The sequence below is a fragment of the Physeter macrocephalus genome, chromosome 14 (genome assembly GCF_002837175.3).
Source record: "Physeter macrocephalus isolate SW-GA chromosome 14, ASM283717v5, whole genome shotgun sequence".
NCBI classification, from domain to species: Eukaryota; Metazoa; Chordata; class Mammalia; order Artiodactyla; family Physeteridae; genus Physeter; species Physeter macrocephalus.
The window spans coordinates 50,168,759-50,187,000 of NC_041227.1; the positions used below are offsets into that span (position 1 = coordinate 50,168,759).

At 50.1% G+C, this 18,242-nt stretch overlaps 1 protein-coding gene across 1 annotated transcript in view; it reads left to right on the forward strand.

Annotated features, from left to right (window-relative positions):
* Window positions 1–5,364: 5,364 nt before the first annotated feature.
* The window catches only part of SEC14L5 (SEC14 like lipid binding 5), a 38,573-nt gene continuing 25,695 nt past the window's right edge, over window positions 5,365–18,242 (forward strand). The window contains exon 1 of the mRNA XM_007126542.4: window positions 5,365–5,427. Within this exon, the coding sequence (XP_007126604.2) occupies window positions 5,365–5,427 (63 nt within the window). The remainder of the gene's footprint in view (window positions 5,428–18,242) is intronic.

An 18,242-nucleotide genomic window follows, 5' to 3' on the forward strand; every position in this document is an offset into this window, starting at 1 on the left:
GCTCCGCGGCATGTGGGATCTTCCCGGACCGGGGCACGAACCCGTGTCCCCTGCACTGGCAGGCGGACTCCCAACCACTGCGCCACCAGGGAAGCCCTCCTTCCTTTTTTAAGGCTGAATAATTTCCGCATTATCCCCATTTTAAAGGAGGGGACACTGCAGCCACATACACTGCAGGGACACTGGAAGGTAACAGAGCCAGGACTCACACCCAGGCCAACCTGACTCTGGAACCCAGCGCTCACCACTCTGCCACCCAGCCCCCTCTCTAGCTTCCTGCTGACTCCCCTGGGGCATCCTACCTTACTTTCACTTCCTCCGCTCCTCGGTGAGAGCTGCTGGGGCTCAGAGGCTTTACTCGCCTTTGGACCCCAACTCCACATGTAGCGCCTGCTGGAATCCCAAAGCGTGTGTGGAAGTGACTGGACTTGGGGGTGAGCTGGGGGTTGAGGTGGGTGGGGCCTGGCTGTGTGGCCCTCTGGGTGAGGCTCCCCTGGACTCAGCCTCCGCTCAGTTAAAGTTGCCCAATGACCAGGACAACCACACAGAGTTGTGCAGGCTACAACCTGCACACCTGTACATGGCCACCCTGCCAATGACCCTGATGACCCTGAAAGGTCCCCAATCTAGGAGGTCTCTGAGCTCTGCTCTTGGGAGGAGGAAGAAGGAATAGAATTAGGAGCAGCCCAGGACAAATGAGATGTGATGCAGAAAGCAGACTGAGGGTTGCTGGAGCTGGGGGGAGGGAGGAAGGAGGAGTGACTGCTTGATGGGTACTGGTTTTCTTTTGGGGTGATGAAAATGTTCTGGAACTAGATAGCAGTGATGGATGCAAAGCCTTGTGAAGGTACTAAAAGCCACTGAATTGTACACTTGAAAATGGTTAAAATTTGTAATTTTTATGTTATGTATGTTTTATCATAATAAATAAATGTCCCACTCTCTCCAGCTTCAGCACCCTCCCAGGGCCTTTATGTATTCTAGGGCCCAGATCAAGGGCCACTTGTGTCCCCACAAGGGTCTGGACTCTGGACCCTCTCACTCCCCACCAGCTCCCCCGCCCCCTCCCCGCAGTGTCACATTGAGCTTTCCGAGGACATTTCCCTGCAGGATGCCTTCTGGGGGCATCTGTGTTTGGATTGGGCCCAGTGTTTTACTCAAATAAATGCATTACTGATGGTTGAATTTCCTGTGGCAGTGTCCCAACTGTGGGAAGATATTCAAATATGCGAGGTGGTTTCTGGAGTCTTCAAAACCCACCATACCAAAAGGCAGCTGTGGCTCAGTCATTCTCACAGGGCAAGAAGGAAGCGCCAGATAGAGGCTGAACGTCCTGCCCCTGAGACTGACTTCATGCCTCCAGTGTTCCCATCGAATCAGCCCATTCTTTTGGTACCTCCTCAGTCCCGAACCAGGATGCCTGGATATCTTTGCAGCTCAGGCTGGGAAATCACATCTTCTGGGTACTTCCACTGCAGCCCTGGGGCAAGAAGTTCTGGGTTTGAGTTCCTTACTAGCTGTGTGACCTAGGGCAAGTTACTCAACCTCCCTGTGCCTTAGTTTCCTTGTCTTTATAATGAGGATTAACAGAGTTTTGGCCTTACAAGGTTTTTTGCTTTGTTTTAATTTAGGTATAGTTATATAACATAAAATTAACCATTTTTATGTGTACAGTTTAGAGGCATTTAGTGCATTCGCAGTGTTGTGCAACCACCACCTCTGTGGAGTGCAAAAACATTTTCATCACTACAGGGGTTATTTTCTTTTTTTTTTTGCGGTACGCGGGCCTCTCACCGCCGCGGCCCCTCCCGTTGCGGAGTACAGGCTCCGGACGCGCAGGCTCAGCGGCCATGGCTCACGGGCCCAGCCGCTCCGCGGCATGTGGGATCTTCCCGGACCGGGGCACGAACCCGTGTCCCCTGCATCGGCAGGCGGACTCTCAACCACTGCGCCACCAGGGAAGCCCTACAGGGGTTATTTTTGAGGATTAAATGTGTGAATGTTTGTAAAGCCTTCGAACTGTGCCTGATACAGCACGTGCCAAGTAAGTGCTCAATAAACTGGAGGAGTGATTGATAGGAAAACGGAATAGGAAGCACGTGGCAGGTGGTGCTATTACTAATTCGCTTCCCTTAGCTGGAGGAGGAGGGAGTTAGGCCCTTCTAGGCCCCATTTTCCACTTTGAGCTCTCTGTACCCACGCAGCGGTCGCACCCCTTCCCCCCCCACCCAGTGGCCTCCTCACCGGTTGCGGGTTACCGGTTGCGGGCAGGGGCGGCGCTGATGGTAGCCAGGAGAACTGGAGCCTCCCCGCAGTCTCAGGGCCTCTCCTCTGCTCCTCGTGACTTTTCTTGCCCCCAACCCCTGCATCTCCCACGCCAGCTCCTACTCCCCCAAGCTGCCACCTTCTGTGGCCAAGAAGACACGAGTGGGGTGGCCAGGATGATTCAGCCTGGGTGGAAGAGAATAATAGGAGCACGAGCACGCCCACCACTGGGAGGCGCTCTTGCGAGCGGACCTCCCCCACTGAGAAGCGCACCAGCTCCCTCCCCAGGGCTGGCATTTACTCCAAGCATGCTGGGATCCCCAGGCGCTAGGAATGACCTCCAAGATTCCCCCACACTGCCAGGCCTGTCCGCTTAGAAGAACCACTTGGGGAGCTTGTTAAACAAGCACGTTCCCAGGCCCTTCGAGCAGTGCACGGGACTCTGCATTTCAACATGCACCCTGCTGAGGGAAGTCTTAGGAGCTGGAGAGTTTGGGATAGATTGCTCCGCCCCACCTTTCCAGGTGTAAACATCCCAATTTGTGGTTACTTTGTGCCAACTCAATGCCTTTCGTGCTGTAACAACGGCCAACAGTGTGAATGCTCACTACGCGTCCTGCACTGACGCCCAGGAGGAGCATGAGTTTCCCTGATGAACCCCGGGTCCAGCGATACACCCCGGACTCCCATCTTCCGCAACAATTCCCCTTGGTGGCGACCCCAGGAGCCATGGACTGTCGTTTGCTGCCACCTTGTGGCATGGATGGGAACCGTGTGCTCCATTTCCATTCTTGATAACCTTAACCAAGAAAACGCACTGAGTACTTACTGTGTGCCATGTCCCCAGTAAGATCCTGCGGACGTGGGGCAGATGAATAAGACAGACACGGCCTCTTGCCCTTGCGGAGCTCACAGTCTCCTGGGTCAGACCTACAAATAAATAAAATGAATGAATAGATAAGGTGATTACAGAGTGTGGCACACGCTAGGAAGGAAGCAAACGGGCTCTTTATCACAAGGTGCAGCAACATGTTTGCTAAACAGAGCGCTCTGTCTCCCTGTATACACTCTCCCTGCCCAGAACTGTAGGCCACGCAAGGGCAGGCAGCTTGTCTGACTCCCTCTTGCAAATGGGTGAAGTCACACAGTGCTGGCACATAGTAGGTGCTTAGTGAATGTCAAGTGAATGAATACACGGATGACAAGGCTGTCCAGAGCCAGCTTCTTGGCTCCTCCAGGACAAACAGATGGGGAGAGGGAAGGGAGGGCTATGGAAGGAAGGCTGGGTCCCCGGGATCCTGGGAGGGCCGGGAGGGTTTACGTGTGAGCTAAAATGAGAAGGATGGGAAATCGTCACCCTCCCGGGGAAGCCCCAGTCCACCCTGTTTTAAATTGTACCCTCACTCCGCTCGCTTCTTGAATCCCTTCCCTGGTTATTTTTTCACCTTGGTATTTTCCCCCATCTCACATAGCACTATATATTTGCCTTATTTATTTAATGTCTGTCCCCCCACTGAAATGTAAACTCTACGAGGGCAAGGATTTTTTACCTGTTCTGTTCACTGATGACTCTCCAGCGCCTAGAAAGCCCTGACACTTAGCAGGAGCTCTGTAAAAGCAAGCATGTGAGTGAAAAGATGCACGTTGGCGGCTTAGGGCAGGGCCAAAAGGGCTCTGGGGCGTTGCCAGTGGAGGGAGTGGACTCAGAGCCCAGGCGGAGGGGGTTGACCCGAGTTCGGGAAGTAGCCAAACGTGAACTGTACTACGGCCAGCGGGGCTGGGCGGGGCAAGGGTTCTCCTGGGAGCAGAGCTAGACTGGGGTTGGAGCCTTGGGGCGGGGTCTTCCTGGGGCTGAGCCACCCCCGAGGCTGCGTGCTTTAGGGGCGGGACCCTATGGAAGCGTGGCCTGCATGAGGAGTGGCCAGTCTGGAGAAAGGGCCGGGGTGGGGGCGTGGTCAAACAAGGATGCGTAAAATGAAGGGAGGGGCTAAGGCTGGGGTGGGGCCAGTCTGGGGCGGGGCCTGTCCAGGGGGTAAATCTGGGCGGGGCCTGGGCTGAACAGGAGGGCGGGGGCGGGGCCAGGCCAGGCCGGGATCTCCGCTGTCCTGGGTCCTGGAGCGCTCCCCCCTCCCGCAGGCCCCTCCCTGACCGGCCCGGACGCAGGGTGTGCAGGTCAGGACGCCCCACGCTCGGCGATCGCCGGCCCGACTGCAGGGTCCAGCGATCGCGGTTGCGCCCCGCCCCAGGTGCTGCGCTCTGGGCCAGGCGGCCGCGGGGGATCCCGGCGGGCTCAGCTCCGTGCTGCCGCGGGGCTGCGTCTCGGAGACTCCGAGGGCTAGGGTGAGCGGGGCTTCGGGGGGCCTGTGCGTGCATGCGTGTGAGCGCATGCATCAGTGTGTGTGCGTGTGTGTGAACCTCTATGCTCATCCGGGGAGCTGTGTGCGAGCATGGAGTTGAGTAGGTGCGTGCTCTAGGGAGCTGGGGCGTGTGTGCAAAGTTGAGTGCGTATGCAAGGGCGGTCCCGTGTGGGAGGGGAGTCGTGCATGTGTGCGCCTGTGTGGCAGAGACAGTGCGTGTGAAATTTGGTGAAGACTGTGTGCGTATGTTAGGGTGTCTTGGAGGAAAATGGGAGGGCAGGTGCAATGATTCTTGGGGGCACTGCAGGGTCGGGACGCCCATGGTAAGCTGTGGGGTGCAGTGGGTGAATGAATTGTGGGAGTGTAAGAATTGCGAATGTGTGTGTTTCCAGGTGGGTGGCTTTATGGGGTTTTCCGGGGGCCCTCTGCATGAGGATGGAGGAACGTTTGGGGGTACTGATTGCTCCTGAGGAGCGAGTGTGGTCCGGGGCATTGAGTAATGGACAGGGCAAGTGTTTGGGGGCATGGCCCAAAGTAATTTGGGGATCACATCGGCCCCTTTGCTTTGAGGGCTGGGGAGATGTGCGGATGGGGCCAGACGGATGGGCCTGCCCCTTGCTGGGGGAGCAGTGGGCAGGGTTCCTGCTTCCCGTGGAGGGAGTTCCTCCCTCACCAGATGCCCTCACCCAGGCTCTGTGCCCATTCCTGCCTGGCTGGCTTCCGCTGGTGGTCCTGCGAGAACATGGTGCAGAAGTACCAGTCTCCTGTCTGCGTCTACAAGTACCCATTTGAGTTGGTCATGGCGGTGAGTGACCCCTGACCCTGGGGCCCCTTGTGTAACAGTTGGAGGGAAACAAGAGGTCAGCTATGATGGGAGGGAGACAGAGACCCTTGGATCCCCAGATCAGAAGGAATTAATGAGCTACTCCACTAACCTGGTTGGTCCAGCTTCTAACCAGGCCATCCCACCTTTCCCCACAACTTCTAGAACCCTTGCCCACTGACCCAAACACAAGGTCTTTCTTTTCCTTACTGAAGCTTATCTGTTTGCATCTTGGTCTCCTTTGTCAGAAAACAAGGATATCAAGGGCCGAGCTGTTTGCTGGCTGTCGATTTGTGTACTGATAGTAATAATACTAATACTAATACTACTAATAATAATGGTACATACTCTAATGAGGATGATGACAGCAGCCATTCACTGAGGGTTTGCTAAGTTTACCTACGTTGTTTTGTTTAATTCCCAGAAGCTCTTATTATTCTCATTTTACCTCCATTAAACCAAAGCTCGGGCAGGTGAAGGAATGGCCTTAAGTTCTGTGGCCAGGAAGAGGTAGAGCCGGGCTCGGATCTGCACGGGGTTGGGGGGGGAATTCCAGGGCCACAACACCACTCATGTCCTCCCTCTGTTCACACACCCCCCTCCCCTGCCCTTCAAGGAAGCTGAGACGAGGGGGAGAGGGGGCGCGTGTGGGCAGGAAGGGTCTGGGAGCAGTTGTCTAACTATGCAACATAGAATTGTCTCCCAGGCCCTCCTGGATCCGTGGTCTGTGCACCGTGGGGCAGGTGCTGGGGACAGGCAGACGTGGGTTTCCTTCTTCGTGCCAATCACTCTGCCTCTCAGAGCTTTCCTCCCCAGTAAAACAGAGGCAATGCTATGGGGTTGTGGTGAGGAGTGAATGAAATAGTGCCCGGTGCCTCTGGCTCAGTGCCTGGCACACAGTAGGTGCTCACTAAATGCAGCTGTTCCTGTTATTACACCACATGGTGTTTTAAGTGATTGTACTGAAAGTGTAAGAAACACCAGAATCCACCCTCATCGTCCTCATCCCACCCTTGGTTGCTTAATCCCAGCCTTCTTTCCGAGGACTTTCATATCAGTTGACAGCTCTGTGTGTGTGTCCTCCCCTAACCTATTCTATGAATCTACCTACGTATGTGTTTATAGTCACATAAAAGATGAAAAAGCATCATTGCAGTAATCCATACATGTCGTGCTGTAATGTGTAGGTGGTTCCAGGTCAGGAAAGAAGCAGGAGCAGGCCTGGGCTTGTACTGACAAGCTGGGTGACCTTGGGCAAGTTACTTAACCTCTCTGAGCCTGCACTTTCCATCTCTAAAATGAGGATTACATGGTTTCCAAATCTGGGGGTCTGTTGTGGATTAATTGAGTCAACACATGTAAAGCTCCCGGTACAAGGTCTGGCACAGACCAAATGCTATTACTGTTATTGTTACTGTTATTGTGTTGTTGTCTGTGGCTGTGTGACTTTCCTTCATTTGTAATGGGGGTGGGACACCCCAGAGAGTTAGGGATGTGCAGTCAGGAGTGCTGCGTCCCTGCCGTTGCCCGGCTGTGCTCTGGCTGTGTGTCTTTAGAAAGTCACTGAATTTCTCTGAGCCCCCATTTCTTCCTTTGTGAAATAGGACTGGTTATATGCACCTCATAAGGTTGTAATTAGGATTGAAGGTGATTATAGTGCATGTGTGGCGGGGGGTGGGGGAGGGGAGGTGGCCAGCACAGGGCCTGGTCTATACTTAGTGGACAATAAATGGCAGCTAAATATAAATAATCATCCTCTGTCTAAGGCTCCAGACAGCTCACATATTCTGACCCTAGGACTCATTCATTCATTCATTCATTCATTCACTCAATAGAAGAGAGACACTGTCCCCACTTTTCTGGGATAACCTATGGCCCAGAAAGCCATGAGGCCAAGAAGCTGAGACAAACGACTATAGAATGGAAAAGTAGCAAATTTTTATTATTGCATGGGCTTAATAAATGTAAATTTAATTTAGTATGTTTAGGATTCTCAAAAAAATATTTACAATCATTGCATTTTGAAATAAAAATGCCCGCTAAGACTTAGCACTTAAGACTGTATTAATAGGACTGTTGGAATATGTGAAGTGTATTTTGTCAGCTTTGAGTTCCATAATTGACTCAGTTTACTCCCCTAGCTGTTAACAATCTCTAGGGGTTGATGGATAAATGCTTGTGGGTACAACAGGAAACAAAAGTTTTCAGATATTTATTATCTGTATTGTACTAATTTGTCATTTGTATTTTTCAAATACTATGTCGCCTTATCTCCATACAGTCCTTGTTGGTGAAAGGGCCCCAAACTGCCCCAACATTGTCGACAAAGCCACTTTGCCGACTGTTTACAAAACATCATTGTCCCCAGAATAGCTGCATAACTCAACATAACTTGCTCGCTGTGTGGGCACAAAAGGGTTTTTCTGCACTTAATGTCGGTCTTTGTTTCTCAGCTAAACACTTGCCCTCAGTTTGGGTCAGATGCCAGGGAAGTTTCGGATGAACTCAGCTATTTTGACCACATCCGAGTGACCAGACAAGCTGGCCTTTTGGTTTTTCTGTTTAACAAAACTGACTTGAGAATCAAAGCATCCCTTCACTTCTTCAGAAATCCACCAAACCACTGAAGTTCACAAACCACTGAAACTGGGTTTGTGGAATTTGTTATAAAATAGTACTAAGGCAACCTTTCTAGATCCAGCTTAAAATGTAAAAAAAATGATTTCTCTCTTTCATTTCAAAAATGTAACTAATCCACTGAATGGGTATCTCTCTCCTTGGGCCAAATTCCTTGACATGAATTCTGTTTCTGAAGGATGGAATTCTAGGGACCTTTGCTTTCTCCTTTCTTGATAGTATTCTGTATTATTGGGTTCAAAACAATGAGCTTGTATTATCTTGGTAAGCAGAGAAATACAATTAAGACAATGGAGGCAGCTGCCTATCCAGGGTTGGAGAGAATCCCTTGTCCCTTTGAATGTGGGGTCCCCAAAGGTGGGGGGCCTTTGTGGAGATCCCAGTATGTAGAACACAAAGACCATGTTTTGGACTGTGGACTGTGGTTACTTGAGCCCTGAAGGCCACTCTCTGGTCAGCCTACAGCCCGTTGTGAATGATTTCCAGCTCATCTGGGCTCTTCTCCTGAATGGGTGGAGGTTACGAGCCAGATCCTCCAGGCTGGGTCCCTGCTCCAATTTCTTGCCTGTGAAATGGAGATAATAAAGGCCTCTGCTCCACAAAGAGCTGAAGTGAGGATTAAGTGAAGCGACATGTGGACCCGGACAGAGCCTGGCACGTTGTTTAATGCTCATGAAATATCCCTTAAGTGTATTATTATCATTTATTGTTTTAACAACTTTTTTGAGCTATAACTCACCTACTATACAATTCACCCATTTAAAGGGTCCAAATCAAGGGTCTTTAGTATATTCATAGAGTTGTGCAACCATCACCACTGTCAGTTTTAGAACATTTTCATCACCCCAGAAAGAAACCCCGTACCCTTTAACCATTATCTCATAAACTTCCCCATCCCGCCTGGCCCTTGACAACCACTAATCTACTCTCTGTCTATGGTTTTGCCTATTTTGGACATTTCATATAAATGAAATCATACACTATGTGGCCTTTTGTGACTGACTTCTCTCACTTAGCATAATATTTTCAAGGTTCATTCAGGTTGTAGAATCTATCAGTATTTCAACCCTTTTTGTGGCTGAATAAATATTCATGTTATGTGGATAGACCACATTTGTTTATCCATTCACAAGCCTATGGACATTTAGATTGTTTCAAATTTGGGGCTATTATGAATAACGTTGCTGTGAACACTGATGCATAAGTTTTTGTGTGGACCTCTTTCTTCCAAAGAAACCCCTGTTGTGAATGGTGGTTGTTATTTAGAATATTTAGGCAGATTCTATTTTAAATTTTATTTAACAAACATGTACACAGCACCTACTAGTTTTGAGTCCATTCAAATATTAACTCATGTGCTTCTCAGAACTACCCCATGAGCTAGGTTCGGTGGGTAACCCCATTTTACAGTTGAGGAGACTGAGGCACAGACAGGATGAATGGATTATCCAAGGCCACACAGCGAACACATGGCAGGTGTGGACTTAACTGCAGGCAGTTTGGCTCCAGAGTTCACATCTCCAACCATGAGCTCTGCTGTTTCTCAGGGCTGAGGATCTGAAGTTATTGGGGTGGCCTAAGCCGTCCCATGGGGCAGTTACCATCAGGATTGTGTCTGGAATGTCCACACCCCATCAGAACCCTGCAAAGGAGAGCAGAGCCAAAACCTACAGTCCCTGGCTTCTTGGAGGGCAGCTGATCACAACAGCCCAGAAAGGTTTAATGAACACTCTGTGTGCCCAACCCCTCAGGCCAGCTCAGAGGCAAGTACTTTAATAGCAGCCTCAGCTGCAGCAGAAGAGGAAACTGAGGCTTAGAGAGGTTAAGGAGACTGTCCCTGTGTCAGTGTATTTGTTTGCTAAGGCCGCGTAACAAAGCATCACAACTGGGTGGCTTAGAACAGCGGAAATGTATTGCCTCCCAGTCCTCGAGGCCAGAAGTCCAAGATCCAGTTGTCAGCAGGGTCATGTTCCCTCTGAAGGATCTAGGGAAGGATCTGCTCCAGGCTTCTCTCCTGGCTTCTGGAGCTCCTTGGCTTGTGGTGGCATAACTCCAACTTTCACACATGATATGTTCCCTGTGTATGTGCACCTCTATGTTCAAATTTCTTCTTTTTTTTGTTTTGTTTTTTTTTTTTTGGCCATGCCGAGCAGCTAGTGGGAGCCTAGTTCCCCGACCAAGGACTGAACCTGGGCCCTCAGCAGTGAGAGTGCAAAGTCCTAACCTCTGGACGGCCAGGGAATTCCCTAAATTTCCCCTTTTTACAAGGACAGCAGTCATCTTGGATTTATAAGGACATCCTAATGACCTCATTTTAACTTGATTACCTATATAAAGACCGTATTTCTAAATGAGGCCACATTCTGATGTACCCAGGGTTAGATATCCAACATAGATTTTTTGGGGGACACGATTCAGCCCATAACTCTCAGTCAATGGCATCATTAGTAAATGGCAGAGATTTGAATTTAGGGAATCTGACCCCATAGCCTGAGCTCAGCCAGACATCCTGGATTCTGTCTCTGACGTTCAGTAAACATCTGTGTGCCAGTGGCTGAGGTGGCTTCAGAAATGACCTGGCTGCCTCTTGTCTGTCCACTGCCCAGGGGTCCCTGTGGGGCTCAAAGCCCTGTGGTTTCAGCTCATCTCAGATTCTGCAAACCTAAAGAAGGAAGACCGCATGGAGTAGAATTTCCTAAGCAATAGGCTGGCTGTTCATCCGGAGGAAAGGTTATAGAGGTGAGGGCTGTTGGTGGCAATTAAGTGTTAAAATATTTAAAGACCTGGACTTTGTATTGATAAACAGCTTGTAATTTAGCAAATGGGTTATTAATAAGGAGCAGCCTCTGAAGGCAGCCCAGACCAACGGCAGGCAGTTAAAGTTGGAATCATTGTTATGGATGTAGTTTTAATAAAGCAGCTGGGGCCTTATTTAAATGAGTTTAAATTAGTTCCCTGGAGCCTGTCATCTGATCCCGTTGCTAACAGATTAAGGGAAGCAACATTTTCCACCCTGGATTTCTTACAGGGCCCTGACGGGCTCTGATCTGGGCTGGGAGAACGGAGGTGATCCACTTCCCAGCAAAGTAATCTGATTTCAGAGGGCCCTGAAATCAACTTTGGGCCCTCATTCATTAGTTTATGCATGCGTTAATTCTTGCACGTATGCATTCCACAAATATTTATTGAGTTTCCACTGTGTGCCAAGCACCGTGCCAGGTTGCAGGGGCTACAGACTAGGTGATTCTTAGCACTTTTCGAAACGCATCATTATTCTGTTAATTTGCTTGCCTACTTGTTTATATGGAATTTGCTTGTTTATTTGTTTATATGGGTCTTTTTCATTACATTAAGCTTCAGAAAGGGGAAGACCTGGTCTGTCTTGTTCTCATTCTGTCTTGAACTGGTTCTCCTGACATGATCCCTTCCTGCCTTCATAGAGCTTGCAGTGTGTGTGTGTGTGTGTGTGTGTGTGTGTGTGTGTGTGTGAGAGAGAGAGAGAGAGAGAGAGAGTGTGTCCAGGCAATGTCATGTAGCAGGATTTGTAATTGGAGCAGAACTTGTTTCCTTGAAGAAATGAATGTGGCTTAGTTGGGCCCCTGTGATTTAGAAAGTGGCTGGTGGGGTCAGTTCATTTCTTCAAGGACTTTGGGAGCTTGGGAAGGTGTGGAAAGTGGATTGGAGGGGGGATTTCCATCCCAGAGGTGGGGAGAGCTTGGGAAAGCAGAGTTGACCAAGGCTGGGTGCATTTCTGAGACACTTAGAAAACCTAAAATAGCATTTCGGGACTTCCCTGGTGGCGCAGTGGTTAAGAATCTGCCTGCCAATGCAGAGGACATGGGTTCGAGCCCTGGTCCGGGGAGATTCCACATTCCTCGGAGCAACAAAGCCCATGTGCCACAACTACTGAGCCTGCGAGCCACAACTACTGAGCCCGCGTGCCACAACTACTAACATCCACGCACCTAGAGCACGTGCTACTGCAACAAGAGAAGTCACCGCAATGAGAAACCCACGCACCGCAATGAAGAGTAGCCCCTGCTCACCGCTTTCTAGACCCAATGCAGCCATAAATAAATAAATAAATTTATAAAAAAATAAAAATAAAACAGCATTTCCCTCCCATCATGATCCTGACATAGCACTAAGTGTCAAGACACTCTGGTTTGGCCTCGCTGCCGCCCTGCCTCTCCCTGAACCGTCAGGGGTACCAGCTGTTCCCGGAAGTCCGTGGGTGCAGAGCATGTTCAGAGGAGGATTGTTCCGCACTCCGCTCCCCACGAGTGGGTAAGAAGCCACAGCAGGCTTTTGTGCAGTGCCCTGGCCCAGCGGAGGGGCTACACATTCCCACAGGGCCAGAGAGGCCAGACGTTCCCCTGGCATGACCTCACGAGGAGGACACCAGGTCCCAGCCAGGCAAAGGGAGGCTGGACTCCTTCCTCTTCCTTCCTTCCTTCCTTCCTTCCTTCCTTCCCTTCCTTCCTTCCCTCCTTCAGCAAATAGTGGCTGGGTGTCTATGGTGTCCCAGGTGTGCTACAAGGCCACTGGGGAATCCAGTGGGGAAGGAAACAGACCTAGAGACAGAGGCATTGACTATAAACAAATAAACGCAGACATGATACCCGACTCCAAATCACAATCTGGTAGGGCTATAAACCATTCAGAAGATGGCTTACCCTCTTAAAAAATTGTGGTAAAATATACATAACACAAAATTAACCATTTTTAGGGGTACAGTTCAGTGGCATTAAGTGCATTCACATTGTTGTGCAGCCATCACCACCATCCATCGCCACAACTTTTTCATCCTCCCGAACTGAAACTCTGTCCCCATTAAACACTAACTCCCTGTTCTCTCCCTCCCTCAGTCCCTGGCAACCACCATTCTACTTTCTGTCTCGATGAATTTGACGACTCTAGGGACCTCATATAAGTGGAATCATACAGTATTTGTCCTTTCGTGTCTGGCTTCTTTCACTGAGGATTATGTTTTCGAGGTTCATCCATGTTGTAGCATGTGTCAGTATGTCATTCCTTTTTATGGCTGCATAATATTCCGCTATTTGGCTGGACCATATTTCGTTTCTCCATTCATTTGTCAATGGATATTGGGGTTCTTTCCACTTTTTTGGCTACTGTGAATAATGCTGCTGTGAACATGGGTGTACAAATATCAATTCAAGAACCTGTTGGTTTACCCTTGTCCATTAAAAAAAAGAAATCTATTATGTGGTGACTGGCACTGTGCTAAATGCCTCACACACCTTATCTCCCTTTAATCTTTTCAGCAACGCTTACAGAGTCGGTATCATCGTCATCATCATCATCCTTTTCTTTCTGAGGAAACTGAGTCTCAGAGAAGCTAAGTTGAGGTCACCCTGCTGGCAGGTGGCAGAGGCAGTGTCTAAACCCCATGCATTGTCTCAGCCACTTCACCATATCCCAGCCTCGCCCCCTGCAGGGTCCTTCTGACTCTTTGTCTCCATCGTTTTGTCTCCTGAGCTGCCTTTGACTAGAATAGCAGCAGGTTTCTCAGCTACAGGGCCATCTGGGTACAGCTGTTTCTATAGATTGTATACAGCAGCCATTTCAAAATGTTCCAGAGTGATGTTGCCCTGGTTCACCCATGTCTGCTTGCCTTCATCAGCGGGGATGTAACTACTGCCATCGGGTGTCTGATGGCTCCTTCAGCAACTCTGAGCAACTCTGCCAAGAGCTGGGGGATCCACACAATGAAATATTATTCAGCTGTAAAAAGGAATAAAGCACTGACACAGGCTACAACTTGGATGAACCTCAGAAACATAATGCTCAGTGAAAGAAGCCAGACACAAAAGGCCAGGTATTGTATGATTCCATTTGCATGAAATGTCCAGAAAAGGCAAATCCATAGAGACAGAAAGTGGATTAGTGGATGCCTAGGGCTGGGGTTGGGGGAAAGGGGAGTGACTGTGATGGGTGTGGGGTTTCTGTGGGGTGATGAGATGTTTTGGTATTAGAGAGTGGTGATGGTTGCAAAACTCTCTGAATGTTCTAAAATCCACTGAACTGTACATTTTTATTTTTTTAAAAAATATTTATTTATTTATTTATTTAGGCTGCGCCAGGTCTTAGTTGAGGCACACAGGATCTTTGTTGCGGCATGTGGGATCTTTAGTTGTGGCATGCGGCCTCTTAGGTGCGGCATGTGGGATCTAGTTCCCTGACCAGGATCGAACCTGGGCCCCCTGCATTGGGAGCACAGAGTCTTACCCACTTGACCACCAAGGAAGTCCCTGAACTGTACACTTTTTAAGAGTGTATTTTATGGTATGAGAATTATATTGCAATTTAAAAAAAGAGTTGGGGGAGCTGAGACGATTGATACGTCTGTCCTGGGGTCTCCCAGGCTTGCGGGGGAAGCTGGGGGTGGGCAAGAAAGTCCCCTGAGTAGTGTGACAGGGAGGGTACAGTTTGTGCAATGGTCACGGTTGTCAGTGCCGAATCCAGCCTGCAGCACGGAAAGAGAAGGTGAAGTGTTGGACTAGAATATATTGGTGTGGTTTGGATACTCTTTTCCCACTTTTGGCGGAAGGTTTGGGGTAAGCAGCATTCCCGCTTCCTTTGAATTTGCATGAGGAGGAGCAGGAAGGAAGGAGTGGGGGGAGGAGGGGGCAGCTGTCAAGTGATTTAGCAGAAATAGCTTTTCTGTACTTTATAGAATCTCACTCTTTTTTAAAATTTAAATTTATTGAACAAATGCTTATGTAGAACGAACCATGTGCCAGGCACTGTTCTCAGCACTTAACCAAAACAGACTCCTTTATTCCCCTGATGGCTCAGTAAGGGAGTTACTTTTCTTATTCTCCTTTTAACAAATGAAGGAAGGAGGGAACTGAGAGCTTGATGACTTGGTCAAGGCTGCAGAGCAGAGATTCGAACCCAAGCCCCAGAGTCCACACCCTTCAGGGCTAAGCTACACTGTCATTCACTCCTTTATCATGTGATGTCTATTGAGTGTGGACTGCATGCTAGGCATTTTGCTAAGCACTAGGGATTCAGGGCTGATGATTTTTTACTTCAGCAGTTGTGACACGGGAAAGAAGGAAAGAGGCATAACTGAGCACTCATCGGGAGGTTTCATGATTACTCCCCTTTACAGAGTAATCATGTTATAGACTAATCATGTTCTCAGAGAGAAACAGGAAGTACTGTGCTCAAGGATACCCAGCCTGGAGATGGGCAAGTCTGGCTAGGAATCCAGGCTCCCCTTTCCGCATGCTTAGTGTGTTGATGTGGATTTTTGCAGGATGGGCAGCTCATAGGAGACCTTCAATAGAAGTTTCCACTGGCCTCTGCCTGCCCCAGCCCTGTCCCTGCCTGGGCAGGTTCTGGGCCTTAGACCAGCTCCCTTTCTGAGCTGGCACGCATGGGTGTCCCTCTCCAATCACTTGACGGAAGGGCTGAAACCAAATTCTTCTGCTACCCTGTGTCCCCGAGGAGGCCACAGCATGTGTTTGTCCAGCTGAGAGAAGCTCAGGCCTGATTTGTGGGGATAGCAGTCAGCATCTGAGGCTCTCAGGTAGGGATAAAACTAGCTGTGTGACCTGGTTTCCAACACAGGGAGGGTCCTGTGAACTACCTGATCCTGTAAGACCCTGTCACCTGCCAAAGGCAAAGGGCCCCTGATCTTTGGGTTTTGGGCTAGCAGGATTCAGGATTTCCAAAACACTGACATTTGTGATGTAGCCAATGCCCCCTGAGAGGCAGGACTGGGAGGTTCAGGGTTGGGGGCTGGGTCAGATGGGCCTGCGATCCAACCCCACCACTTACTGGCCCTGTGATGCCAGAGGCAAGTCACTCTGCCTTCTCGAGGCTCAACTTGCTCATCTGTAAAATGGGGAAATACTAGTTTCCATCCCAACAAGATGTCATGAGGACAAAATGGTGCAGTCAGCCCTCTGTAAATATCACCGTAACAACGGTGTCCAACACCAGCCCTCACAACCCCAGGGAATCTCTGGCTGACAGCCTCTGACCCTGGAGAATTAGCACTGGGGTAGACTCCTTATTTGGGGGCCCCCTGACTTCCAGATGGAGCGTGGGCTCTGGGGTCCCCCCAGTGCTTGGGGTGTCACCATTGTTGAAACAGCAGTGCCTTCCCTCACACAGGCAGGGAAAGCTGTGTCCAAGAGCCCGTCAGCTGCTGATCAGCTCCGCCGTTATCTGGGGGTGCCAGACGGGGTTCTTCCAACAAGAGGTTTGTAACAACAGGAAGTCGGTGAAGCTCGGTTGGCTGTGTGCACTGAACTAACGGCCTGTCATTCCTCACCCCGGCCTGTCATTCCTCACCCTGGACCCCTTTCTTGGGGCTTTTTTTTTTTTTTTTTTTTTTTTGCGGTACGCGGGCCTCTCACTGTTGTGACCTCTCCCGTTGCGGAGCACAGGCTCTGGACGCGCAGGCTCAGAGGCCATGGCTCACGGGTCCAGCCGCTCCGCGGCATGTGGGATCTTCCCACACCGGGGCACAAACGCGTGTCCCCTGCGTTGGCAGGCGGACTCTCAACCACTGTGCCACCAGGGAAGCCCTCTTGGGGCTTTTTGGGCCATTGGCAAGTTTGCATTCTTTCTTTCCTTGCCCATCGGCTTTCCTTTGTTAGCCCAAGAACTGAGATGCGCACAGGTCTGAGTTCAGTGCTGCAAAAAAACACGTAGCCCAGGCCTTGGGTGTGCCATGTGCAAGCAAGTATATGGTTAGAAGGTGCCATAAGTGCTACCAAGAAAATGAACAGGACAGAGAACAGTACAGGAGGCAGCCTTGCAGGGATGAAGGTAGGGGAGGATGTCCCGGGAAGCGGGGCTGGCACAGATGAGTCCCTGAAGCCAGAACATCTCTTGAGCCTCCAATCCAGGTCTCCTACCCTCTGGAAGCCCCTGTGACTCAACCCTCTCTCCCCCTTTAATGTCAGGTGGATTGATTAGTGTTCCAAGAAGAGGGAGCAGCAAGTGCAAAGGCCCTGTGGCAGGAGCAAGCTTAGTGGGTATATTTGTTTCCTGTGGCTGCCATAACAAAGTACCACAAACTGGGTGGCTTAAACAGCAGACATTTTTTACCTCATAGTCCTGGAGGCTGGAAGCCTGAGATCAAGATGTCGGCAGAGTTGGTTCCTATTGAGGGCTGCGAGGGAGAATCTGTTCCATGCCTCTCCCCTAGCTTCTGGTGTGGCTGGAAATCCTTGGTGTTCCTTGGCTTCACCCCAACCTGTGCCTTCATCTTCACATGGCATTCTCTCTGTCTGTGTGTTTGTGTCCAAATTTCCCTGTTTTAAAAGGACGCCAGTCCTATTGGATTAGGGGCCTCCCCCCTACTCCAGTATGACTTCATCTTAATTAATTACATCCACAACAAACCTATTTCCAAATAAGGTCACATATTGAGGTACTGGGGGGGGGTTAGGATTTCAACCTATGAATTTTGTTAGGGGTGGATGACACACAATTCAACTTATGACAGCATGTTCCAAAAACAGCAAGGCTGGAGGAGAGAAAAGGAGGCTGCAGTGGGAGGTGGGATGGTGGAACAGAGTAAGGAGTGTAAGAGTAAGAGTGGGATTTGTTCCGGGCATCCAGGCCTGTTCTGAGTATGTCATTCCATCTGGGGAGCAGGAGAGAGACTGCAGAACAGAGGAATTGGAGATGCTCAGGGGCAGTGTGGCCACTGCTTGGCAAGAGTTGAAGGACTGAGGGTAGAGAAATCAAGACCACATGGCCCCGGGGGAAAATGCCTGGGCTGTTTCCAAGCTGCTGCAAGGGGTTCCTGAGGGAGCAGGGGCTGGGCCGGCTTAGGATTTAAATCCAGGTTCACCATTTTGCACTGTGTGACATTGGGTAAGTTACTTAGTGTCTCTGGGCTCCAGTTTCCTCATTTGTCAAATGAGGGCGCCATTCAGAGGAGTAAATGGAAGAAGGCACACAGCTGGAGGAGCAGAGTCAAGGCCTCACTGTGTGCCAACTGCTCTGAGACGTGATCTAGTGACATCCTTACCAGCAGCCCATTTTATTGATGATGAGACAGAGGCTCAGAGAGGGCAAGCGACTTGCCTAAGGTCACACAGTGAGGAGGTAGCAGGAACTCAAACTGAGCCTGACCAGTCCTGACACATGCACCCCTTGCCCTCCAT